General features: G+C 72.3%; 3 protein-coding genes across 5 annotated transcripts; all 3 read right to left on the reverse strand.

Moving 5' to 3' along the window:
• Positions 1 to 525: 525 nt before the first annotated feature.
• Positions 526 to 3,947, reverse strand: TAGLN2 (transgelin 2). Its single transcript, XM_063357552.1, has 5 exons — positions 3,807 to 3,947; positions 1,380 to 1,584; positions 1,118 to 1,292; positions 941 to 1,043; positions 526 to 847 (listed from the first exon to the last, which is right to left on the reverse strand). The coding sequence occupies exons 2-5, from the start codon at positions 1,557 to 1,559 to the stop codon at positions 706 to 708; spliced, it is 600 nt and encodes a 199-aa protein (XP_063213622.1). The 5' UTR covers positions 1,560 to 1,584; positions 3,807 to 3,947; the 3' UTR covers positions 526 to 705.
• Positions 3,948 to 6,639: 2,692 nt separating this feature from the next.
• On the reverse strand, positions 6,640 to 18,868 carry IGSF9 (immunoglobulin superfamily member 9). The gene is made up of 20 exons (XM_063357519.1): positions 18,348 to 18,868; positions 17,908 to 18,099; positions 13,824 to 13,976; positions 13,542 to 13,693; positions 13,183 to 13,300; positions 12,859 to 13,000; positions 12,506 to 12,651; positions 12,227 to 12,369; positions 12,005 to 12,145; positions 11,736 to 11,852; positions 11,278 to 11,428; positions 11,003 to 11,126; positions 10,730 to 10,905; positions 10,348 to 10,598; positions 10,057 to 10,141; positions 9,484 to 9,654; positions 9,221 to 9,266; positions 7,509 to 8,855; positions 7,060 to 7,205; positions 6,640 to 6,865 (listed from the first exon to the last, which is right to left on the reverse strand). Exons 1-20 carry the CDS (start codon positions 18,403 to 18,405, stop codon positions 6,654 to 6,656), a joined length of 4,071 nt encoding a protein of 1,356 aa, XP_063213589.1. The 5' UTR covers positions 18,406 to 18,868; the 3' UTR covers positions 6,640 to 6,653.
• Positions 18,869 to 21,063: 2,195 nt separating this feature from the next.
• DUSP23 (dual specificity phosphatase 23) lies at positions 21,064 to 23,420 on the reverse strand. Of its 3 annotated transcripts, none has more exons than XM_063357563.1 (4): positions 23,243 to 23,420; positions 21,737 to 22,049; positions 21,373 to 21,554; positions 21,064 to 21,203 (listed from the first exon to the last, which is right to left on the reverse strand). In XM_063357563.1, the coding sequence occupies exons 2-4, from the start codon at positions 22,004 to 22,006 to the stop codon at positions 21,176 to 21,178; spliced, it is 480 nt and encodes a 159-aa protein (XP_063213633.1). In that variant the 5' UTR covers positions 22,007 to 22,049; positions 23,243 to 23,420; the 3' UTR covers positions 21,064 to 21,175. The 3 variants fall into 3 exon arrangements, with proteins under 3 accessions (XP_063213633.1, XP_063213632.1, XP_063213634.1); XM_063357562.1 differs by having other exon boundaries at positions 21,737 to 22,009; positions 23,243 to 23,416; XM_063357564.1 differs by lacking the exons at positions 21,064 to 21,203; positions 23,243 to 23,420 and having other exon boundaries at positions 21,369 to 21,554; positions 21,737 to 22,202.
• Positions 23,421 to 23,891: the final 471 nt, after the last annotated feature.

Consider the following 23,891-nt stretch of genomic DNA (forward strand, 5'->3'; position numbering starts at 1 on the left):
CACAGCCGTGGACTCCACCACCTCAGCCCCGCCCACTCGCGGCCACTACCCCGCCCATCTCACCCCCGCCCACAACCATGGCCCCGCCCCTTCTGCCTTGGCCCCGCCCCTTCTGCCTTGGCCACGCCCCCTCATCCCAGCCCCGCCCCTCCACATGGCCCAGCTGCCCCCATGGTGTGGTGCGAGGCCCGGAGTGGGGGGGGGGGCCCTGTATCACGCCCCCCCCCACGGCGTCTCCCCTCACCCTGCCCTGGTGGGAGCCGCCCCCCCCCATAGAGCTGCCCCCCCGGACCCCCCCCATCATGACCGCCCAGGCCTGGGTACAAGAAGAGCCGTTTATTTAGGCGCGGGGGGGGGGGGGGGGGCCGCTGCCCCCCAGCACAGTGCTGGGGCTGGAGGGGGGGGCACTGCGGCCCCCAAGGCACTGGGAGGGTGGGGGGGGGTGGGCACAGCGGGGAGGGAGTGCAGCTCCACCCCCCCCCTCCCCGCTCCCTCCCCCCCCCGCCCAGCAAAATAATAATAATAAAAAAAAAAAAAGACTTTGGTCCTGGAAATACTGGCTGGGGGTGGGGGGGCGGGTGCCTGGGTGGGGGGCACCCGGCTGGTCCGCGGCAGGAAAAGGATGGGGGGGGGGGGTGGTTAAGGCAGTCTGGGGGCCGGCCCCCGGGGGGGGCCATGCCGGGGCCGGGGGGGGGGTGCGGGTGCTCAGAGGATCTGGCGGGGCATGCCGTAGCCCGTCATGCCGGCCTGCGAGGCGCCCCGGTTGGTGCCCATCTGCAGCCCGATGACGCTCTGTCCCTCCTTCAGCTTGTCCTCCGAGAAGACGCGCCGGTTCTCCTGCGACTTCCTGCGGGCACGGGCGGGCGGAGGGGCGTCAGCCTCCCCGAGGGACCCCCCCGCCGCCCTGCACGCACCCCCCCCCCCGGCACCCACCACCTACTTGGGGAACCAGTTGGGGTCTCCCACGAAGAGCCCGTCGCCCTTGGCCACCGCCAGGCTGCCCAGGTTCATCAGGGTCCTCTGCACGCACGCCATGTTCTTCCCTGCAAGACCCCAGGCGGGCTCAGCCCCGGCCCCCCCCACGGCCCCCGGCCCCCGCACGCCCACCTTGACTCACCTTCCCAAAGGTCGACGGTCTGGAAGATGTCGGTGGCGGCGATGCCGTAACGCTCGGCCGCCTGCAGGAACTGCGAGATCTGCTCCATCTGCTTGAAGGCCATGGCGGACGCCTGGATCTTGGCCACCGGGCTCTGGCCCCGCGGGTGCAGGCTGTTGATGAGCCGGCACAACACCTGGCCGGGACGGAGACGGGGGTCAGGTGGCACAGCGCGGTGACCCCCCCCCCCCCGCCCCCCCCAGCCGGCCCTGGGGGTACTCACGGTGCCGTCCTTCAGCCACTGCTGGAAGCCGTCCCTACCGGGCGCCGGCTGCGCGACGTCGCCGCCGCACTGTGCCAGGATCCACCGCACCAGGATCTGCTCCAGCTCGGGGTCGTACTGACGGTCGATCTTCTGCTGCACCTCCCGGCTCAGGCCGTACGACGGTCCCCGGTTTGCCATGCTGACGGCGGGGAAGGGGGGGGGTCTGCAGAGATTGGACCCCCGTCAGCGGCTCCGGTGGCGCCAAGGAATCCAGCACAGCCCCCTGCCCGCGCTGCGGTCGTTGGGGACAGCAGGGGACAGCAGGCATGGTGGCTGCTCCCCAGCAGCGTGGCACAGCCCCGTCCTGCCCGGCGGGGCTGCCTGGACGTCCGGCACGGAGCCTTATCACCGGTGCCAGCCGCTGCCCTGCCCTGATGGCTTCCTGCCCCGCCGGCCAGCAGCGGGCACCGGGTCCGTGCCCACCCGAGGGCGAGGGGGCGATTTGGCTCTGGGCAGGGTGGGCAGCGTCGCGGCCCCTCCGTGCCGGGGGTGGGGGCACCCCCCGCCCTGAGCATCCCTGTCCCGGCGCGGATTTGGCAGGCGCCCGCTGCCCGTCGAAGCTTGTTTGCAGAGCTCGCCCGTTTGCTCGGGCCAGGTGCCAGATCCGGGACCGGCTATGGGAGCGCGGGGCCCAGGGCCACCGGCAGAGGTGCCCCCACCCCCAGCAGGGAGCCGGACCCAGCGGGCCCCGTGGGCAAGCACCGCCCTTGCCAAGGTGCCATCGGAGCCGGTGCCACCCGTACTGGGGAGGGTGGAGGCTGTGCAGGTGCCTACGGGGACGCGCTGGAGCCAGGGTGGTCTGGACCCCCTCTGCCCACCAGTGACGGGCACACGAGTGTCCCTGGGCCGTGCATGGCCGCCGGTGCCATTCCTGCACCCCTGGCACTCGGGGGACACGCAGCACATGCTGCTCCCCCAGGGGTGCGGGTGCCCCTGCCAGCCCCGGTGCCCGCGCCCCAGCTGGGGACATGTGGCAGCTGCCGGCCTGGGGCAGCCCGGCCCACGCCGTGGGGGGGACACACACGGGACCGGGCTGGGTTTGGGACCCGTCACACCCCCGGGGCTCCCGTCACCAGGAGCAGGCACGACGAGCCACCCCGGCTTATCGGGACACGAGGAAAACCAGCTCCGAGACCCAGCCCGGGGAAGCCGGCGTGCGAAGCCTCAGCGCCATGGCCACCCCACAACCCCCCCCTGGGCTAGCACAGCATCCCCCCGCAAGCCGCTGGCCACCCTAGGGCCGGCCGGGGCGAGCGCTGGGGAGCGGGCAGCCCCCGCAGGGAGGGATCCGGCCCCCCCCGGGGCGCGGGGAGCGGCCGGCCGGGGGCCAAACCGGTTGGGAAACAAAGAGGAGCTGAAATTGGTGCAGACGGGGCTGATTTCCCGGCGCAGCTGGGGCTTGCCCAGCCGGGAGCGTGGGGGGGGGCCGGACCCAGCCCAGCCCAGCCCCGCCGGGACCCCACGGGAGGGGGCTGCACCCCCCCCCTCCGCCCCCAACTCCCCTACACCCCCCCACACCCCCATAGCAGCCCCCGGAACAGCGGGGAGGGGACCGTGGCCGGGTACGGCCACCCCGGGGATCCGCCAGGCGTCCCGGGGGCAGCGCCGGGGGGGGGACACCAGTGGGGATGCAGCCACCCCGGGGTCCCCGTTGGGCCGGCAGGGAGGGGGCCGTCCCCATCCCAGCTGGGACAAAGCCACCCTGGGGGACCCCATGGACACCCCCCCCCCCGCCCCGGTGCCAGCAGGGAGGGGACCGCCCCCAGGGCGCGGCCACCCCGGGGTCCCCGTAGACCCCCGGGGCCGGCGGGGAGGGGACCCCCGGCTGGGACCTCGCCGTTCTGGGACCCCCAGGGGTCTGCGGGGAGGCGACCATAGGGGACAGGGCCACCCTGCGGATCCCGCCGGCACCGGGGGGGCGGGGGGGGGCACCGGGGAGGGGACCCGGACCCAGCTCGGTTGGGACACGGGGCCGGCGGGGAGGGGAGCGGGGCTCGGCCGGGTCGCTGTGCCAGCTCGGAGGGGCGGCGGCGGCAGCGGGGAGGGGGACGACGGGGACGGACACCCCCGGGGCGGCGGGGCCGGAAGCCGCACCCGGGTCCCGCTTCCCGGGCGCGGCCGCGTGTCCCGGCGGCTCCGCGGGCGCCGCGCCCGGCCCTGCCCGGAGCCGTTACGCCGGCGGGGGGGGGGGGGTTGCGGGGGGGGGGTGTCACCGGTCCCGCTCCGGGCCCCCGGGGGCAACGCCGTCCCGGCCATTTTAGGGCAGGGTCCCATCCCGGTGCCCATCTCCATCCCGCTCCCCGGTCCCCACCTGCCGCCCGGTGCCCGTGGGCGCTGCCCGGTACCCGGTGTGTGTCCCCCCCGCCCCCCCCCCGCCCCCGCTACCTGCGGGTCCCGCGGTCCCGGTGCGGCAAGTGGCGGATGCCGCCGCCCGCGCCCTTTTCACGGCTGATGTCAGCGCGGCCGGGGGCGGCCCGGTACCGCCCGCTCCCGGGGCGGGTCCGCCGGGCCGGGGCCGGGGCAGCCCCGCCACCACCGCGCCCCGGGGGCGGCCCCGCCCCGCCCGGCCCCGCGGGATGGGGACCGTGGTGGTAGTGGGGGGCATCGGGGGGTCGCGGTGGCAGGGGGCCACTGGGGCTGCGTGGGGACATCGGGGCTGCCGTGGGGACGAGGCAGCCGCGGTGGCTGGGGGACGTCGGGGCTTTGGCGGGGGACAGGGTGGCCGCGGTGGCAGGGGGACAGGGGGGTTGTGGTGGCCAGAGGATGGCCGTGGTGGCCCAGGTGAGGACGGGGTGGTTGTGGTGGGGACGGGGTGGCTGCGGTGGCAGGGGACAGAGTGGCCACGGTGGGGACAGGCTGGCCACACAGTGTTTGAGGGACATCAGGGTTTTGGTGGGGACAGGGTGGCCGCAGCGGCAGGGGGTTAGGGGGGCTGGGATGACCATGGTGGCAACCACCAGCACGGTGGCAGAGGGGGGACAACGCTGTGATGGTGACAGGGCGCGGCTGTGGTAGAAGGGGGCACGGTCACCACGGTGGCAGGGACCACCAGGGCCTGACCATGGTGGCAGGGGGACAGCGCGGGGGGCTGCGGGCCCTGCAGGGACTCGGCCTCCCCAGCACCCGCCGTGTCCCCGGCGGCGCAGGGAGGGACGATGGCGCTTGCACAAGTCCCGTCTCCATGGGAAGCGCGACCAAAACAACAAACAAAACCTCGGCCCGAAGCCACCGTCCGCCTCCGGAATGGGTGGCAGGGCCACCGCCGCGGCGTCCCCGCTACCCCACCCACCCCTCAGCACCCAAAATCCACCCCGGGCTCTGCACCCACCCTCCCGAGCCAGCCCGAGGTGCCACCGTCCTCTGAAGCTCAGCTGCCATCATGCTGGGGACCAGCCGTGGAGCGTCCCCCCCCCACCCCGTGGTGGCCAGTGCCCCTCCTGCACCCATGGGTGCCACGTGGCAGGTTGTGTGTTGTCCCCGATGTCCCCCATGCTCCCCCCCCCTGGGTTGTGGGTGTCCCCCGGGGATTTCTGGTGGGGTTTCCCGTGGCTTCGGTGACATGGCTGCATGGCTGAGGGACACGGGGATGAGGGAACCAGGGCAGGGGAGTGGCACGTGGCATGGGGAAGGGGGGTGACCCCTAGGGACAGGGCTGACGAGGTCAGGGGGTGACAAGGAGGTGCAAGAATGGGGGTAGGGTTGGGGGTGACAGGACGAGGGTGGCCCAGTGGCGGGTCCCACGGCGACAGCTTTACGAGTGACACAGGGGGGCAGGACCCATGGCCGGGGGGAGTCCCCGGGTGACAGAGAGCAGGACGGGGATGATACAGGGGGACAGGTCCCATGGGGGTGACACAGGGTGACACGGAGAACAGGAAAACGCTGACAGGGGCAGGCTCCTGGAGTCACGCGGGCAGGGGGTAAGAGAGGGTGATTTGGGGACAGGACCCCTGGGGGCAGCGTGGGGGCAATAAGGGGACAGGACCCCCGGGGGTGGCACAGGGCAGGACCCCCAGGGGTGGCATGGGGACAGGGCTGGGGACGACACGGAGGTGAGGGGGTGGCACAGGGCGGGATGCCGGGGGGACGCAGGGGACGTGGGGGGACAGGGGTGGCACTGACGCGGGGGACAGAGGGGGACCGGGGGGCACGGGGCAGGACCAGGGGGCACGACGTGACGTCGGGCGGGCGGGGGGGTGACGCTGACGGGCAGAAGGGGGTGACACGGGGGACGGGGGGGGTGACGCGGGTGGACGCGGCGGGTTGGCACGCGGGGGGGGGGGGGGGCCCCCGGGGGTGGCCGTGGGGACATGGCGGGTCGCCCCGCCGTGACCCCCGGCGGAGCCCACGGGGCGACCCCCGGCGCGGCGCGGCGCGGGGCGGGGCCGGGCCGATGACGTAGCGCGGCCGGGGCCCCGCCCCCGTGACGCGCTCCCGCGGCGTGACCATATAAGGGCACGAGGCGCGCGGGGCCCCGCCCCGCGCTGAGCCGCCGCCAGCGACCGCCCCGCGTGGGGGGGGGGGGCGGGAGCGGGGACGGGGGGGGGGCGCACCGGGAGGAAGCGGGGGGGGGACACGACACCGGGAGACCCTTCTGAGGGGGGGACGACACGGGGAGGAGGCGGGGGCGCACCGGGAGACCCGTCCGGGGGGGGGCGGCAGCCAGAGACCCTTCTAGGGGGGGCACCGGGAGGAGACGGGAGGGGAGGGGGGGGACGGGGAGACCCTTCGAGGGGGGGACGGACGACGGGGACACCAGGAGGGGAGCCTGCGCACAGCTTGGGGACGGAGAAGATGGGGGGGGGACGGAGAAGTTGGGGGGGGACGGAGAAGTTGGGGGGGGACGGAGAAGTTGGGGGGGGGGACGGGAGGGGGTCGGGGAAGATGGAGGAGGGGGATGCAGCGGGATGAGGAGGAGAGGGGATGTGGGGGGGGCGGGGGGATACAGGGAGGATGGAGAGGGGGGGTGATGGGGAGAGGCCCCCAGGGGTGCAGGGAGCACCAGGACGGGGTATTTGGGGGGGTGTGTGTCGGGGGGAGTGACAGGACCCCGTGGGGGGGCTGCATGCCCTGGGGCCGGGGGTGGTGGGTGCCCCGGGGTTGGGGGGTAGGGTGGCACCCGTCCCCCTGACACACAGGAGCCATCGCTGCTCTCGCCCCTCTTTATTCCACCCCCAACCGCTCTCTGCCCGGGGGAGGGGGGGGGTCCCGGGGTGTGTGGGGGGGTCCTCCCTAGAGCAGGGTGGCCAACTCGAAGCGCTCGGCGCAGCACCCGCGGGGGTCCAGGCGCTGCTGCCGCCGCTGCTGCTGGGTCACCTCCCTGCGACGCCGGGACGTCGTCGCCAGCTCCTGGCGCAAGGCCGTGCCGCGTTCCGGGGGGGCACCCGCCGCCGCCAACGCCTCCGCCGACACCGAGCTCACCGGGGAGGAGCCGCCGCCGGGCTCTGCGGGGAGACAGGACGCGTCCGGCCCCGCTGCGTCACCCACCCGCGGGGCCACCCCCGGGGACGCGGGTCCCAAAGGGCCCTGCCACCCCCCTTCTCCCCATGGCCTGGCTCTGGGAAGCGGGGGGGAACAGCCCCACGGTGGTTGTGTGTGTGTGGGGGGGCGTCCGGGAGCAGGGGGGGTCCACACTCACTCTGCCGCTCCAGGTCGCGCAGGGCGATGGTGGAGACGGGTCGGGCCGGGTCCCCGCTGCGGTAGAGCTGCAGCGCCTGGAGGATGTCGGATTCCAGGGCGAACTCCGCGTCCCACTCGTAGTTCTCGTCCACCGAGGTGTTCCTCCTGCGGGGGACGGGCGTCAGGACAGTCCCCACACGGCCACCCCCAGGGATGCGGGGGGGGGGGGGGCTGGCAGGGATGCTGCGGGAGGGCGGGGGGGGGTCAGGGATGCTGCAGGGAGAGCTGGGGTGGTCCCCAAGGACGAGGATGGCGGCGACCCCATAGCAGGGTGTCCCCCCGCTGCCACAGGGGGTGGGAGGCAGCATGGCGGCTCCACGCCAGGACCCCCCCCGCCCAGCGCGGGCCAGGCTGGGAGCTGCCACGGCATGAGGCGGCTCGTCCCCGGGCATCCTGCCCGCGGCTCACCTCTTCCCGGTGCTGCCGAGCGCCGCATCCATCCTCGCCCTGCCCTCCTCCGCCGCCGAGCCTCCGCTGGGCCAGCTGCCCCCTTCCCCGAGGCGGGGGGCCAGGCAGTTGCCCCCCAGGGGGGGCGCCACCGAGGGGGGCCGCAAGAAGGAGCCGCTGCCCCGGCCGCTGCTCTGGCTGGTCAAACTGCCCCGCAGCAGCTTCTCCGGGGGCGCAGGGTCCGGCGGCCGGCCCGGTGCCCACCGGGGCTCCGCGGGGCCGGAGGGGGGCATGGCCTCAGTCCTGGGGTGAGCCGGGGGGGTGGGGGGCTGCAGGGTGGCCCCGGGGGAGCCAGGCCAGGCGGGGGTGCCGGGCAGCGAGGCCTTGGCGGGACCCACGGGCAGTTTGGGGAGCTTGAGGAAAGCGGGGGTGACGTTGGCACTTGTGTCATTGCAGTCCGGGCACAGCGTCCGTCCCGCGCCCTGCGGGGAGCCCCCAGCCCCCGGTGGGGGGCTGGCGGCGGGGTCTGGCTGGCCACCAGCGTGGCTGGGCTCAGCCAGCTCCTCCGGGGGCGGCCAGTCGCCGTCGACGCACATCTCCTTGAAGAAGGGCAGGCTCAGGTACTGGAGGATCCCGCTCTGGGCCGGGGGGGCGGCCGGCTGCCGACTGCACCCCAGGCTGGGACTGGGGGTGGCCGGGGGTGCCAGGGGGGGCCGGGAGGAGCCCTCGAGGGGCAGCGAGTCCCACAGGGCGCTGGCGGGGCTGGGGCAGGGTGCGGCGCTGGGGGGGCTGTCGCGCAGCTCCTCCCGGGTGCTGTAAGGCAGGGTGGCGGCGGCGGCGGCGGCGGAGGCCACGGGGCTGATGTTGATGATGCAGAGTGCCGCCGCCGCCTCGTCCACGGGGCTGCTGCTGCCGTAGCCAAAGTAGCGGCCCTGGCGGTAGCCGGCGGCACGGGCTCCCCGACCGGCTTGGCCCATGGGACGGGGGCGCAGAGAGACCCCCTTGCGCCAGATGGGCTCCTCCTCCTCCTCCTCTTCCTCCTTGGGCAGCTGCAGGTAGGGCTGCGGCCCCGGGGGGTGCGTCTCCGGCTGGGCGTAGGGCAGCCCCCCAAAGCCGCTCTCCTGCGGCCGCGTGTCGGTCTCCACCACGAAGCGTCCGTCGGGGCCGCGGCAGATGCGCTCCAGGGGCACGTGCTCCCCGACGTGGCTCTCGTACAGGGCGTACCGCGAGCCAGCCCCGGCAATGCTGAGACCCAGGCTGGTGCCGGCTTTCTCGCCCCACAGCAGCGTCCGGCGTAGGCTCCGGTAGGGAGACGGCTGCAGCTTCAGCTTCACAGTGCTGTCTGGGCTACCAGAGCCACGAGAATTTCTGTAAGGAAGAAGGGAGACGCTGCAGCATCCTCCATCCCGGCTCCGGGCTCGTCTGACTGTCCCCTGTGCCGGGAGAGCGCGTGCCGGGCACCGTGGCGGCAGGGACCGTGACCCCGCAGCGCTGCTGCGGGGCTCGACAGACCTGCTCCCGCGCTCTCTGATCCTTCCTTCAGCCCAAACTCCCCGGGGAACCCCAGCACCCCGTTCCTAATGCCACCCTCTGCGGCCAGCGGCGGTGGTGGGGGGGCGGCCGCCCCTCAGACTGTCCCTCTGCCCCCAGCCAGCAGCGGGTGAGCGATGGGGAGCGCAGCGAGACAGGGAGGGAGCGGGACGGGGAGGGAGCGTGGCCATGGCGTGACTTACTGCGGAGGTGGAAGCTTCTTGCTGGGGGAGAAGACGAGTGGTGGATCTGGAAGGTCATGAGAACACAAGGGGAATCACACGGCGAGCAACGCAAAGTGATGATGAGGCGACGGCAGCACCCAAACTCAGCCCTACGACCGCCCCTGGTGAGCCCCCCAGCCCCGGGGCTGGCCTGTCCCCTCCCCGGGCACCCGGGCCCTGCGCTTCCAGCTCTCCGCCAACCCCGGGATCCAGGCGCCTGCAGCCATCCGGCCGGCTCCTACCTTGCCTTCGCTTCTGGACGCGCGCGGCTCGCCGGCGGTTCATGATGCAGGCGGCCATGGTGCTAAAGATGACGGCCACGCTGAGGAAGCAGATCCCCCCGATGACCCCGGCCAGCACCGGCTGCGGCAGGAGCTCCGGCAGCTGGGTGCGAGACGGATACACCTCCATGCCTAGGCCGGAGAGGAGACACCGTCAGAGGCTCGGTTACCTGCGGAGCACGCCGGCACGGCCTCCCTCATGTTGCCAGAACCACAGGAATTAACAGCAAAGCCTCGTTTCTCGCCCCTCGGGGCTGCTCTGCCGCCGGGTGGACCCCCGTGCCCTGCACCGTGCCGGGATGCTCCGCGCGGAGCTCTCCCGCTATGGTCTCCGTAAGACCAAAGTCACACCAGAGCCGCACACGGAGATGGGGGTTCCCATGGCGTCCTGCTCTGGGTGCTGCGGCCCCGGGTCTAGCGCAGCCGGGAGGCTCCGGGGTGGGAGCGGCGTGACGAGAAACCTCGCTGTTCGGGAAGATCCCAGACCACGCCGGGCACTTCGCACCTCCGCTTTCTGTCCCCCCCAGGGCTCACCTGCCGTGGAGACGTTCACCGTGTTGCTGGGATCGCTGATGTAGCTGCCAGCAAAGGCCACCAGTCGGAACTCATAGAAGGCGTCCTGGGGGAGCGAAGGGCCATTAGCCTTGTCGGCACGGTGGCCAACCAAGCCTCAGCCCACAGGGCTGCGGAGCTGAGCAGCTCCGCGGCATTGCCACACGTCCCAGCTCCGGGCAGCAGCGATGCGAGGAGATCTGACCCCCTCCCTTGCCTGCGGCCCCCCCAGAACTGCCCCCGCAGCCAGGGAGCGGCCGGTCCGATTCCCACCTTGATGAGTCCTGGCACCAGGACCTGGGTCTTGGTGCTGGGGATGGAGCGGTCCAGCACCTCCCAACCGCCCTTGTCCTGCCGCAGCTCCAGCGCGTAACCGCTCAGCGCCACCGAGAACTGAGCCGGGGGCTCCCACCGCAGCAGGACCCCGCGCGCGGTCTCGTTGGCGGTCAGAGCCTGCGGCGGGGAGAGGAAGACGCGCACGGTCATGGCCGGCGGCTCCGGAGGCACTGTGGTCACTGGGAAGCCTGAGGAGAAAGGGGATGCTGGGGTGGGGGGCGATGCAGGCGGAGAGCGGGGCAGACACAGGAGCCTCCATGGGTTTGAGGGCTCGGGGGGGACGGGGGCTGCTTTGGGGAGCACAGGGGTCCCCTCTTACCCCTGGGCACGGAGGTGACGATCTGGCTGAAGGGGCCGCTGCCCAGCTTGTTCTGGGCCAGGACGCTGAACTGGTAGCTCATGTCCGGCTGCAGATTCTCCACCAAGAGGTGCTGAGCCCCCACCGGCACCGAGAGCGACACCCAGTCGTGATGCGCCCGGGGCGGATGCTTCACCCTGAGAGGATGCGGGACCTGTGAGTCCAGAGCTGAGGGTCCCAGGTGGGGCGGAGGAGGGGGGAGTGGGACACCGGAGCCTGCCCACGGGGACTCACAGCGGTGTGTACCAGACGCTGAACCTCTGGAAATAACCCCCGTCAAAGCCCGGCTCCCAGGAGATGTTGGCTGCCAGCAGGAGCGGGAGTACGGAGACGTTGGTGACAGCGTGAGGACTGGTACCTGGTGGGGGGAAGCAAGGAGAAGACCCATCAGACCGGGTTAGCTGGGACAACAGCCGTGCAGGGGCATTCCCATCCCTTCCAGCACAGGGAGGCCGGCGTTTTCCACCCCAGCACCCACGGCACCTCCCTCCCGGGGACCGACAACTCACCCAGCACGTGGACGGAGGTGGCGGTGCTAACGCTGGCCACCTGGTTGGTGGCCGCGCACTCCCAGACCCCGTGCTGCTCCTTGACGAGGGGGCGGAAGACGAGGCTGCTGTTCCCGTCCACCTGGGCACCGCTCCTCCCCGCGCTGCCCACCTGCACGGCAAGGCACGGACAACGCTGACGGGGGGCGACCACCAAGGGCTGGCACAGCCGACACGATCCACCCCCGTGGGGCCGGGGTTCAGGAACTGAGGGGCAGGATTTTACCCTGATTTCTTAGGGGGCAACGCAAGCAAAGTGCCCCGAGCCCTTTCTCCCGCAGGAACGAGGAGAGATGTGACCCTGTAGCGTCCGCAGGGACACAGACACGGGGACTGTCCTGGAGCGATGCCCCAGGAGCCAAAAGCAGCGTCCACCTCCCAAGAGGGCTCAGTCTGTTCCCCGGAGCCCCGGCTCCTACCTTCGTCCAGGTGATAGTTGGGGGGGGATCCCCGTGGGCGGCGCAGGGGATGACCAGCTCCCGGCCCACCTCCTGGAAGTATTCCTCCTTGGGGCGCACCGTGAAGGCGGGGGGGTCCTGGAAAGCAGAGACGCTGCAGGGCTCGTCGGGAGGCGGGACGGGGCGCAGACCCGCAGCAGGGCCGGGCGAGGGGCACGCAGGGCAGCCGGGGCTGCTGGGCAGGGCAGGGCTCGGGGGGCTCGGGCAGCGCGCCCACCGCCCGGGCTCACCTTCAGCAGGACACGGGTGGGCTGGGACTCGCCAGCGGTGCCGTAGCTGTTGTACGGGGTGCACGCGTACACTCCCAGCGCGTCGTCGTTCCCCGTCGCAATGACGATGGAGCCGTCCGGTCTCATGGACCAGCCAGGGAGCTGGGAGAGGGGGATGCGGGGTCAGGACGAGGGGCTCGGGGTGGGGGGGTGGGAAGGCGGGGGGGGCGCAAGCGGCCGTACCTTGTCCAGCTCCAGCGGGCGCCCGTCCCTCGTCCAGCTGACGGAGAGCAGCGGGGGGTTGGCCCTGGTGGGGCAGCGGATCACACCCTGCATCCCCTTGGGCAGGTGGGTCTCCGGGCGCATGGCGGTCACCTGCGCCGGATCTGCGAGGACAAACAGGGCGTCAGGGCCCGCGTGAGGGCGGCAGGGGGTCCCCAGGGCAACTGAAGGGGCACCCCCTTCCTGAGCGGAGCCGGGGACAGCGTGGCCCGGGCTCGCAGGGGACCGCGGGGCTCTTACACAGCACTGTGACGAAGGCCGAGGCAGACGGTGGCTTCCACAGCCCGTTGCTGGGGACGCAGGTGTATTTGCCGGCATCATCCGGGGTCGTTCGCTGGAGCAAGAGGCTCCCGTCCACCAGGACGCGGACCCGAGGCTGGAGGCGGCTGCGAGGGGAAGGGGTGACAGCGGTGAGCGGCGCGGCCGGGACCGTCCCCGCTGCCCTGGGATGAGCGAACCCCCCTCGCCACACACCCAGCCAACCCGTCGCGCTTAGATCCAGGCTCCGCAGGGCCACAGCAGGCTCCTGGCCCCGGCACTGCCGGCAGGAGCCCGCGGCCACCGTGATGCCATCCCCGTCCCCATCCCCGTACCTGAGGTGGAAGACATTGGTGCTGCCCTGGAACCAGGTGTAGGTGAGGTTTCCCGGGTACGCCTCGGCCTGGCACGCCAGAAAGGCATCCTGCGAGATGTTGACGGTGACGTTCTGGGGTGGCACCACGATGACGGGTGGCCCTGCAGTGTGGGGCGAGGGGACGGTGAGGGATGGGGGCAGGGGACGGCCTCAGCTGCTTCCGAAACCTGCCATACCTGCGCCTGCCCCAAAACCAACCCCCCCCCCCTGTGCCGTGGCTCCCCCCGTGCCCTGCGGCAGCACCCAGTGGGGCGGCCAGGGCTGGGAGAGCACCCGCTCTCACCCTGCACGAGCACGCGGGTGGTGTGGGTGATGGTGCCCTCCTTGCTGGAAGCATGGCAGGTGTAGGTGCCGGCGCTGGCGCGCTCCACGACGGCGATGCTCAGCGTCCCGTTCCTCACCTGCAACGGCATCGGGTGCATGGCACGGCCACCAAGGGACAGGACACCCTCAGGAACACGGCGCTGCGGGCAGGGCCGGTGGCAGGAGGCGGGTGCCACGGCGGCGGGGACGGGCGCCCGCTCTCCAGCCGAGCGGAGTCGCGTTGCTCTGCACGCCCGGCTGCCCCGCGAGACCCTGGCCGAGGTTGGGGGCGGGGGGACGCATCACAGCGGGGGGTAACCGGTGGTTTGCCGTCCTCACCTGCACTGTGTCCCCACTCTGGACAGCCAGGTCACTCCTCTTCCAGATGACAACGGGCTGGGGGTTGCCGACAGCCGTGCAGGTAAGGCTCAGCGCGTCCTGGTCCCGCACCTCCACGAAGGCAGGGGGGGTCTCCAGGAAGGTGGGGGGCGCTGTCAAGACAAATCCAGACCCTCACACCCCCAGATCTGGCTCAACTGGTCTTGGAAGACCAGCGCTCCCAGTCCCAGATCTTCGCCGGCGCCGGGGCGGGCAGCGACGGAGGGTGGGATCAGCCGGTACCGTTGACGGTGAGGTGGATCCAGGTGCCGTTCTGGAAGTCGGCGTCGGTGCTGTGGCGGTCGAGGAAGAGCACGCGGCACTCGTACCAGCCTTGGTCCTCGGCGCGCAGGAGGTCGATGCGCAGCGAGGCGCCTTCCTCAATCCGCACGCGACCTGCGCAGCCAGACGCTGCCGTCACGGCCGGCGCTGCCGGCTCGGGGGCAGCCATGTCCCCAGGTCACCCGCCGCCCCGGGGCGCCTGCCCACGCCGCGCTCGCCCCCGCCGCGGGCTCAGCGGCTTCCCCGGGGAAGCGGGGCCGACTGCCCCACTTGGCAGCGGCAGGGCCCGCCTGCGCGGCCGGGCCACGCTCGGGCTGCTTCTGCCTCAGCCGGCGCCGCAGGGGGCTGGGAACGGCCGCGGGACAAAAGCCGGGGCAGCCACGCCGTGGTGGCCGTTGGTCACACCGACGTTTAGCGCCGCGTGTCCTGCTGCTGTCCGGGAAACCGGGGGAAGACGCGGCAGTGGGCTCCGCCACGTGTCCCTGCCTAGGGTGGCCGTGGCAGGGACCCCCCCCACACCACCACCAGCCCCCGGTAATGGGGTCCCTGCGCCCGGAGCATCGCTCCCGGCGGCTGGGCAAGAGCTGGCCCCTCCACCCCCTTGAGCTGCCAGCAAAATCCCTCCCCCTTTGCCTTCCAGGAACCATTCCCCCACAGCCTCAGCCGCCCTTTCCCGGGGGAGCCCCCCCGGGCCGTCTCACCCTTAGGAGCCCTGCTAAGCCCCGGGCACCCCCGCACCGTCCCCTCTCCCCACGGCACGGGGAGGGCTCAGGCCGAACCCCTCGCCCGTCTCACAGCCACGAGCACGACAGACCCCCCTGCCAGGGGCACAGCGGCGGAGGGGGGGGCTCGCTCGGGCCAGGGGGGCCCTCGCCCTGAGCCGGCAGCGTCCCCGCGCCCCACGGCCTCTTTGATGAGGAGGAGGATAAGGGCGCAAGGCGACAGCGAGCGCAGCTCTTTAATCCCCTGGGCTATTATCAGAGCCATAATCGGCTCAGGCCAGCAGCAGGCAATTGGCTCAGCCCCAGCCGGGGTGCACAGGCAGCGCGCCCACCGCCCGGCACCCCCGGGGCTACGTGCCCCCCACCCCGGAGCTGCTCCAGGCTGGGGATGAGGGTTTAGCCCCAGGAGTGCCATCGCCCCGGGGGACACAGACTCGCTCACAGCGGGCCGCGGCAGGGCCATGGCCCCGTGGCAGCGCCGCAGGCACCGGAGCCGCCCACGATGCTCCCGTCGACATCCCAGAGCTCCCGTCGACATCCCAGAGCTCCCCGGGAACAGCATCGTCCTGAAGCGTTTCCAACAAAGCAACTTTTGCCAAACACCCCCCCCCACCTCACCCCCCCGACCCATCAGGTCTACCAAGGAGCTCGGTGTCACGGGTGGTCCCCATCCATTGCCGGAGCCGCCGGAGCCACCGGAGCCCAGGTTGGGCACCACGCGGGTGCCACCGGCAGCGGGAAGCTGCCTCCCGCCAGACGAGCCTGGCGAGGAAGAGGAGGAGGAGCGGTGGGAGCCGGGCAGGCTGGTTTGGGCACAGGGAGTAGGCGGTTGAGGGACGGGATGGCATGCCGAGCGCCGAGGCCACGCGGTGCTGTGCGGGCCCAGCACACAAACACGCGCAAACCCTTCCCAAAAGCGCCCGGAGGTTCTTCCAGCCGCTGCAGACCCCCCTGCCTCGCCACATCTCCCACCCCTCTCCCCACGGACCACTCCGGTACTCCCACGGCAGATGCCGGGGACAGACGGGGGGAGCGGGGCGCCTCCGGCAGCATCCCGCGCTCGAGCATCCCTCACAGCACCCTGGGCAAACCTCAAACGTGAGGCAGGGGGGCGGCAGGACAAGCCGGAGGGGTGGGAGCCACGGTAGAAGATCCCCTGGGACAAGGGGTCCTCTCACCGCTCACCCCAGAGCCGGCTCCCGCGCCGAGCCCTGGGAAGCGGGGCAGCTCCGGGGAGCTCTGGGAAACCCCATCCCTGCCTGCAGCTGCCAGCTCGAAGCCCCAGGAGCCGGGCGGGAGCAGCAGGAAGGGAACAAAGGTCCCTTTGGAAGGGATCAGAGCGCCCTGGGGACAGCCCCCAGCCTCCCCCTAATCCCCCCCACCCCCCGCCCCGTGCCGGCCTCAGCCCCCTCCTCCTCTTCCACCCCCCTGCCGATAACAAAACCGCCGCTGCCCTCCAGACCAGCATCCCCCAGTGCCTGGCAACCGTCATTCAGAGGGACACAAAGGGGGCTGCAGCCCCAGCCGCCCGCGCTCGCCGCCGGCAATGGGGTGCCAGAGCAGGCGGCCCGTCCAGGGACCACCAGCCCGCTTCAGGCCAGCTGACGGCAGGGGACAGCGGTCCGTGACACCGTGGGGGACGGTGGCAGCTGGGGGAGAGCTGACTCCGCTTCCTCAAGTGTCCCCAGGATGCCCCAAATTGCCCCACGAGGGACGTGGGTGACAGCGGGGGCTCCCCGGCCGTGGGGTGACACTTGATCTGCTCTGTCTGGGCAAGGCTGGAAGGAGAGGCTGCCCTCGCCCTTACCCTGCGGCCCCTTCCTTCCCTCCATCCCTTCCCAGCCCCCAGAGGATTGAAAACAAGCCGCCCCGCTGCCATGGTGACAGCCGCCAGCCCCCCCTGCCCACCCACCTCGCCCTCATTACAGCCACCAGACCCCTTCCCCCAGCGCATCCCCCCACCCCCGGCGCTGATCCCCAGCGGCCCAACCTGCTCCCCGGGCCAAGGGCAGCGCGGGCAGGAGCGGGCAGGGATGAGGGCAGCGCGGGCAGGACGCTGCCAGCCCCTTTCTGGGTAACCGGAGCTGCTGCGGCCGAGGGGCCCCCGCAGGCAGCACCGGGCTCAGGTAACAGGAGCCCAGCCCCAGCAAAGCAGGTGCCTCATCGTCACCGTCACCTGTCGGGTTTGTTGTCACCGCCGGCCCCACGGAGCTGGCTCCGGAGCCAAGGTGTTCCCAGGTGCCGGCTGGCAGCGGGGAGAGCCGAGGCGTTCCCCCCAAATCGGTCTGCACAGCCCAGGGAAAGGCAGCAGCGCTCTGCCCGCGGCCAGGCAGGAGAGCGGTTGGCTCAAACCTCGGCCTGACGCACATTTTTTTGGCAAGGGCCGGTTTGGGCAGCGGGCGCAGGCTCCTGACCCGGGCAGGATCCGTCTCTCCAGCCCTCCCCGTCCCGTGGGAGGATTTTGGTGCGTCGCTGCCACAGCTGCCAGCCCTTCCCTCCTCCCTAGCCATCCCCGAGGGATGCTCCCGTTGTCTTCACCTCCGCGCTCGCTGGGATCCCTCTCGCAGGGATCCCTCAAGGTCTGCCACCGCTTCACTTTAAATATCCCGTAAAGAGGAGAATATCCCCCTCCCACGCCGCAGACCTTCCCCAGCACAGCTTTGCTCCAAATCCCGGCCAGCCCAGCACCGCCAATTAGTGGCTTCGCCAAAATCCCTTCCCCAGGCTCAACCTTCAAGTGACCCGCGTGGACCGAGGCGGTGGAGTGGCAGCACCCGGGGGTCCGCAGCCTCTGGCACAGGGCACCTTGCTGTTACCGGCCCCAGTACTGAGCCGGTACGGTCACCGGCAGACGGTACAGCCCCGGTGCCAGCAAGTGGGTGCTCACCCATCCCCATTCCCAAGTGGATGGTGCTGGGGGAGGCCTCGGGAGCCAGAGGCCACAGTGATGGGAGCGATAGCCGGCATGACGGGAGCTTCTCCCACCCTCTGTCCCGGCAGGGACCCCCACCGCAGCCGAGCTGGGTACCCACGTCCCCGGTGCCTCCTGCTCCGGCCATCCCTGGAGCTGCCGCGCAAGGAGGGGACTCTGCCCTGGCGTGAGGACTCCCACCAGCCCCACAACGTCCCCTCCTGCTGCCCGGGGCCGGAGGGAGCCCTGCGCTTCCCCACCGCCCCAGGAGCGTGATTAATGCGGTCTGACAGCAGCGGCCCTCGGCTGGGGCCCTGCCGAGGAGAGCGGGGACACGGGACACCGGAGCCAGCCTGGGGGGACCTCGTGTGACTCCCCAGGACCCCATAACCGCCCCGGCCATGGGACTCACCGATGTACTCCGGGTCCACCCGCGGCGAGTAGAGCCCGAACTTGATGAAGATGGGGAGGACGAAGCCGAAGCGGACCCACTCGATCACGTAGAGGGGGGGCCGGTCTTCGTGGGCATCCAGCAGGTCGCAGCCCAGCACCGTGCTCTCCCCGACTCGCCCCACCACGGCCCGGGACTCGCTCTGGCCGCTGCCTGCGGGGACCGAGGCGGGAGGGGGGGTCAGCCCCACCGGCGGGACGGGACCCTGCCGCCCCCCCCTCACCGACCCCGACACCTCCCGCCCGACGGCACCGACCGCACCGGCCCCGCCGCGGCACCACGTGTGTGCCGGCCCCGCCGCCTCCCGGGGGCCCGGCACCGGCCGGACCGGCCCCGCCGGCATCGCGCCCGCTCCCGCCCCAGCCCCGGGCTCCCGGCCCGGCGGGACGGCGGCCCCTTACCCTCAGCGCCGGCGCCGGCGAGCAGGCTAAGGACGGCGGCGCGCAGCCACCACCGCATAGCCCAGATCCCCCCTTCAAGCGGCCCCGGCGGGACGGGACGGGGCGGGCGGCGGGTCACCGGGGTCCGGCGCGACGTCTCCGGGAGACCGGCGCCTCAGGGCGGGCTCCGCGGCGCCGCCCACGGCGCACCGACCCCGGGTGGGGGGCGCTGGCGGTTCCGCGATCCCCGGCTCCTCATGCCCGTCCCGCCGAGGCTGGGCTGGGCCCGGCTCCGCTCCCCGCTCCGCTCCGCTCCCTCCGGCCGCCGCCGGGCGGCCGCAAACAAACCCGCGGCGCCGGGAGGGGCCGCCCCGGGCCCCGCCCCTGCCCCGCCCCCGCCCCCCGTTGCCACGGCGACAGCCAATGGAGAGCCCGGCGCAGCACGCCCCCGCGGCGGCCAATGGCGGAGCGGCGGCGGGCGCGGGGGCTGCTGGGAGTTGTAGTTCCGGTGGGAGCGGGACGGGGACACGAGGGGGAACACCGTACACCATGCCGTGCCGAGCCATACCGAGCCATACCACACCATATCGCACCCTGCCGAGCCGTGCCATGCCATGCCGAGCCCTTCCCTGCCATACCACACCATACACCATGCCGCGCCGTGCCATGCCGAGCCATACCACACCACATCACACCCTGCCAAGCCATGCCAAGCCGTGCCGTGCCACACCACGCCATATACCCTATTAAGCCATGCCATGCCAAGCCGTGCCAAGCCATACCACACGACATCACACCCTGCCGAGCCGTGTTATGCCATGCCAAGCCCTTCCCTGCCATACCACACCATAAACCATGCCGTGCCATGCCATGCTGTGCCATACCACACCCTGCCGAGCTGTGCTGAGCCGTGCCAAGCCTTTCCCGGCCACACCACACCATACACCATGCCATGCCAAGCCATACCACACCTTATCACACCCTGCCAAGCCATACTAAGCCACACCACGCCATATCACACCGTGCCGAGCCATCCCACACCATATCACACCCTGCCAAACCGTGCCCCGGCACCGTGCCCAGCCCCGTGGCCAGGCGGCAGCGCACGTGTGGGCAGGGGTCACCCCCGTGACCGCCGTCGCGCCAGGGCTCCCTCCCCACCTGCCCTTCCCTGCCCCGGCCGCCTCCTCTCTAATCCCATCCTAAATGCGTCCCTGGCGCGGGGATGGCCACTGGTGCCGTGTCCCGGCGTCCCCATCCCGCCAGACTGAGCCGGAGCTGGGCTGCCCGCCAGGCTGGGGGCTCTGGGAAGCCTCCTGGGATGGGGACACGCCGGGCAGGGGACATCCCCCGCCTCCCCGTTGCCACGATGGAGCCCGGCATCAAGGGCCGAGCGTGGCCATGGCGGCAGACCGCGCGCCATGCCGGGCCCTGTTCCGCGGCACCGCCGAGTCCTGGCAGCGGCACCGAGCGCTGGGCTGGGGATGCTGCGGCAGAGCCCCCCGTCCCGGCCCCCCTTCCATGGGGCAGGGGGGGGGGTCTCACGGTCCCCCCCGTCGGCCCGGCCTGGCCCGGCCCCCTGAGCCCGGGAGACTATTAAGGCCAGAGCTAAAGAAAGAGGAGTTAAAGTAAATAATTCTGCGGTTAAGCTGCTTTCCTGCATCTCACGGGCCCATGTGAGTCCTGCGGCTCCCACAGGCTTAGGCACGGCGACCGGACGGCGCTGCCCCGTCCCCATCATTCCCATTGTCCCCATCGTCCCCATTGTCCCTGTCCCCTCACCCAGGGCTGTCCCCCCCGCCACCCGCCACCCCAGCCAAGGGCTGCAGGCAGAGCTGAGCACCCCCGGGCGGCCCCACATCCCGGTGCGGTGTCACAGCCCACCGGAGCCACGGCATCGCCCGTGGGACACGGGTACCTCCGGAATCCCCGCCGGGGAAGGGCCGTGGGGCACCGGGCAGGGGTGGGGGCTGCGTTCTACCCCCTGCTTTTTGGGGTGCCCCGCACCCTGCAGCGAAGACATCCCCCCAGTAACCTCCTCCGTCCCCGACGGTCCCACCGCTGGCCCTGTGGGGCCCAGGAGAGGGGGACATCAGGGTGCTACAGCCACCCCGAGACAGTCAGTTGCCCCCGGCCACGGCTCTGAGCGGGGCACAGCCATTTTGTCAATGGTGCCCAGTGCCACCACCCCGGTGCTTCGTTCCCGAGGGAAGATAGATGACAATATTTTGGGGTTCCAGGGCAACATTTGGGGGCTGTGGAGTTGCCTGGCAGAGGCGATGGCCCCACCAGCCCGGAGTGCGGATGCGGCACTTGTGCCCAGTGAGCGCCAGGCGCTCCCGGCCATGTGCCGCGTGGCCGGGAATGGTGACGGTGACACTCCTTGCACTCAGGATTTAAATGCCACCAAGGTTAGGAGCAGCTGAGAAGAGATTTTCAGGATTGGACATTTGGACAGGGATGCCTAAACTCCGTCTAAGCTTCACTTTAAGCGTCGACGTCCCGGGCTGGCCCCCGGCTGCCGCCCTCCACGTGGTGTCACCGCTTTGGCGGGCGACCAGCTCCGGGGCCAGCCTGCCGTGGAGCTGCTGGCTGTCCCCGAGGGCCGAGGCCAGGCAGAGACCCAAGAGCCAGGACCCCCGTGGCCGCCGACCGAGCCGTGGGGCGCAGCGGGGTGTCACGGAGCCCGGCAGAGCCCCGTGTGCTGCCCACCCAGTTCCCCACACACAGACCTGGAGAGAAGCCACAAGGGAGTCCTTTAATGCGGGAGGGGACAGACAGCAGCACCTTGGGGTGACCGTCTCCATCGAACCCGTCCATCACAGGCTGCCTCGGGGAGTTGGTCGCGCTCACGGCTCCTCGTTGTCCTCTCCAGTGCTGCGGAGGGGCAGATCCCACTGGCAAACTGGGCTTTGGCACCTGCAGCTCCCTTCCCGCTTGCCATACCCGGAATGCCACCGGCTGTGGCCCCGGCACGGCGTTGGGAGCCCCTGTGGGGAGCGCAGTGCCACAAAGCCAGGACTCCCCGCCGCGGGGCTGCACCTACCGAAGGCGCTGGCAGAACCGGATCACGGCTTCCTTCTGCTCCTGCGTCTCGATGGAGCCAGGCCGCAGCCGCCGGATCTCCCGGATGGCGTTGTCGCCGCTCATCTTCCCCACCTTCGCCAGGTAGCAGGCCAGCATGGTGCCCGTCCGCCCGCACCCCAGCATACAGTGCACCGCCACGGCCTGGCCGGCGGCGTCACACCCTCAGCTGGCGCCGGCGCGGAGGGACGCGGTGTCCCCGCGGTAGCCCCCCGCGCTGCCCGCCATCCCGCCATGGCGTCACCCCCTCGGTGTAACCTGGGTGCCGCCACCTCCTCCTCCTCCCCGCGATGCCACGCCGGTGTGACGAGTCCCCGCCGCCGTACCTCGCCGCGGGCGTTGGCGTCCTCCACCAGCTGCAGGAAGCTCTGGATCTGCTCGGGCGTCGGGGGGGTGAAGTCGGGGATGCGGAGCCGGTGGAGCCGGATGGCGGGGCAGCAGCCGTGGTGCGGCGGTGCCCGCTCCGACAGCGACACCAGGTGCCGCACGCCCTGGCCCAGCAGGAACCGGTAGTGGCCCGGCTCCCGCGGCATGGCCAGCCCCGCCAGCCGCCCCTCTGCTACCCACGAGAAGTTGGGGGGCTCACACGCCCCCATCGCCTGCGGGGACCGGCACCGTGGGCCTGCGCCAACATGTGCCCTGGGGACAGGGCTGCTCTGGGGACACCCGGGGGGGGAAACCCCTGGGAGACTGTTGCTAGAGCCCCCCCAGGACCTCCAGGTTGGCCCCCCTCCCACGCCAGGACACCATGACCAGACTCCCCAGAACCCCCAGTTAGGTCCCCCCCAGGACACCGCAGCCAGACCCCCCTGGGACCCCCAGGACACCATGGCCAGACTCCCCAGAACTCCCAGGTCAGGCCCCCCCCAAGACACCACGGCCAGACCCCCGGAACCCCCAGGTCAGGTCCCCCCAGGACACCACGGCCAGACCCCTGGGACCCCCAGGTCAGGCCCCCCAGGACACCACAGCCAGACCCCCCCCTGGGACCCCCAGGACACCATGGCCATACCCCTGGGACCCCCAGGACACCACGGTCAGACCCCCGGGACCCCCAGGTCAGGCCCCCCAGGACACCACAGCCAGACCCCCCCCCGGGACCCCCAGGACACCATGGTCAGACCCCCGGGACCCCCAGGACACCACGGTCAGACCCCTGGGACCCCCAGGTCAGGCCCCCCAGGACACCACAGCCAGACCCCCCCCCGGGACCCCCAGGACACCATGGCCATACCCCTGGGACCCCCAGGACACCATGGTCAGACCCCCGGGACCCCCAGGTCAGGCCCCCCAGGACACCACAGCCAGACCCCCCCCCGGGACCCCCAGGACACCATGGCCATACCCCTGGGACCCCCAGGACACCACAGTCAGACCCCCGGGACCCCGAGGTCAGGTCTCCCCAGGACACCACGGCCAGACCCCCCCCCCGGGACCCCCAGGACACCATGGTCAGACCCCTGGGACCCCCAGGACACCACGGCCAGACCCCCGGGACCCCCAGGTCAGGACCTCTACCCAGTGCCTTGACACCCCCAGTTCAGGCCCGGTGGGACCCCTGCTACCACCCCGCTGGGAGACCGTGACCAGACCCCCCGGGACCCCCAGCCAGTTCCCTGGGACACCCCCCCCCCGGTTCCGCCCTCCGGATCCCGGGCCCGTCCCCCGGCACGGGCCCGTCCCCCCGCGGCCGCCCCGCACCGCCCCGAGCCCCCCGTAGGCCGCACGGCCGGGCCTGGGCCCCCGCGGCCTGTCCCCAGCGGGCCCCGCACCGCCCCGGCCCGGCCGCCCCCGCAGGCCCGGGGCCCGCGGAACCCTCCGCCCCGCCGTACCGGGGAGGCCGCGCGGCGGCGGAGTGGGGCGGGCCCGGCAGCGTCAGCCCAGAGCGGCGGCGGCGCAGGCGGGGAGCGACCGACAGCGGAGGGGCCGCGCCGGCGCCCGGACACGGGGCTGCACCGCCGGCGCACGGGACCGTACCCCCGGGGGCACCGGCACTGCGCCACCCGGGGCTCCGGGGCACCGGAGCTGCACCCGCAGAGACACGGGGCTGCACCCGCCGGGATTCCGGGCACCGGGACTGCACCCCCCCCCGCCACGGGGCTCCGGGACTGCACCCTCCCGGGACATGGGGCTGCCCCCCCCGGGGCTCCGGGGCACCGAGATTATACCCCCGGGGCTCCGGGACTGCACCCCGCGGGGCACCGCGGCACCGGGACTGCACCCCCAAGGGCTCCGGGGCACCGGGGCTGCACCCCCGGTACATGGGACTGTACCCCCGGGGGCAGCGGGACTTCACCCCCCTGGACTCCGGAGCACCGGGGCTGCACCCCCAAGGGCTCCGGGGCACCGGGGCTGCCCCCCCTGAGGCTCTGGGGCACGGGGATTGTACCCCCCAGGGGCACCGAGACTGTACCCCGCAGGGGCACCGGTACACGGGTCTGTCCCTCCCGTCCCCGTCCCCCTGCCGTGCCCAGGGTGTAC

The sequence above is a fragment of the Chroicocephalus ridibundus genome, chromosome 21 (assembly GCF_963924245.1).
Source record: "Chroicocephalus ridibundus chromosome 21, bChrRid1.1, whole genome shotgun sequence".
Taxonomy (NCBI): domain Eukaryota; kingdom Metazoa; phylum Chordata; class Aves; order Charadriiformes; family Laridae; genus Chroicocephalus; species Chroicocephalus ridibundus.

What these genes read in the sequence shown, in the direction of transcription:
- TAGLN2 (XM_063357552.1), bottom strand. Translation starts at nt 1,559, where the DNA reads ATGGCAAACCGGGGACCGTCGTACGGCCTGAGCCGGGAGGTGCAGCAG. An exon ending in AGTGGCTGAAGGACGGCACC is followed by an intron (nt 1,293 to 1,379) that starts GTGAGTACCCCC and finishes CGTCCCGGCCAG; the next exon opens with GTGTTGTGCCGGCTCATCAA. An exon ending in GACCCCAACTGGTTCCCCAA is followed by an intron (nt 848 to 940) that starts GTAGGTGGTGGG and finishes CCGTGCCCGCAG; the next exon opens with GAAGTCGCAGGAGAACCGGC.
- IGSF9 (XM_063357519.1), bottom strand. Translation starts at nt 18,405, where the DNA reads ATGCGGTGGTGGCTGCGCGCCGCCGTCCTTAGCCTGCTCGCCGGCGCC. An exon ending in GGTGGACCCGGAGTACATCG is followed by an intron (nt 13,977 to 17,907) that starts GTGAGTCCCATG and finishes CTGGCTGCGCAG; the next exon opens with GTCGCGTGCGGATTGAGGAA. An exon ending in AAGAAGCTTCCACCTCCGCA is followed by an intron (nt 8,856 to 9,220) that starts GTAAGTCACGCC and finishes TCTTCCTTACAG; the next exon opens with AAATTCTCGTGGCTCTGGTA.
- DUSP23 (XM_063357563.1), bottom strand. Translation starts at nt 22,006, where the DNA reads ATGGGGGCGTGTGAGCCCCCCAACTTCTCGTGGGTAGCAGAGGGGCGG. An exon ending in ACGCCAACGCCCGCGGCGAG is followed by an intron (nt 21,555 to 21,736) that starts GTACGGCGGCGG and finishes GCCGCCGGCCAG; the next exon opens with GCCGTGGCGGTGCACTGTAT. An exon ending in CGGTTCTGCCAGCGCCTTCG is followed by an intron (nt 21,204 to 21,372) that starts GTAGGTGCAGCC and finishes GCCCCTCCGCAG; the next exon opens with CACTGGAGAGGACAACGAGG.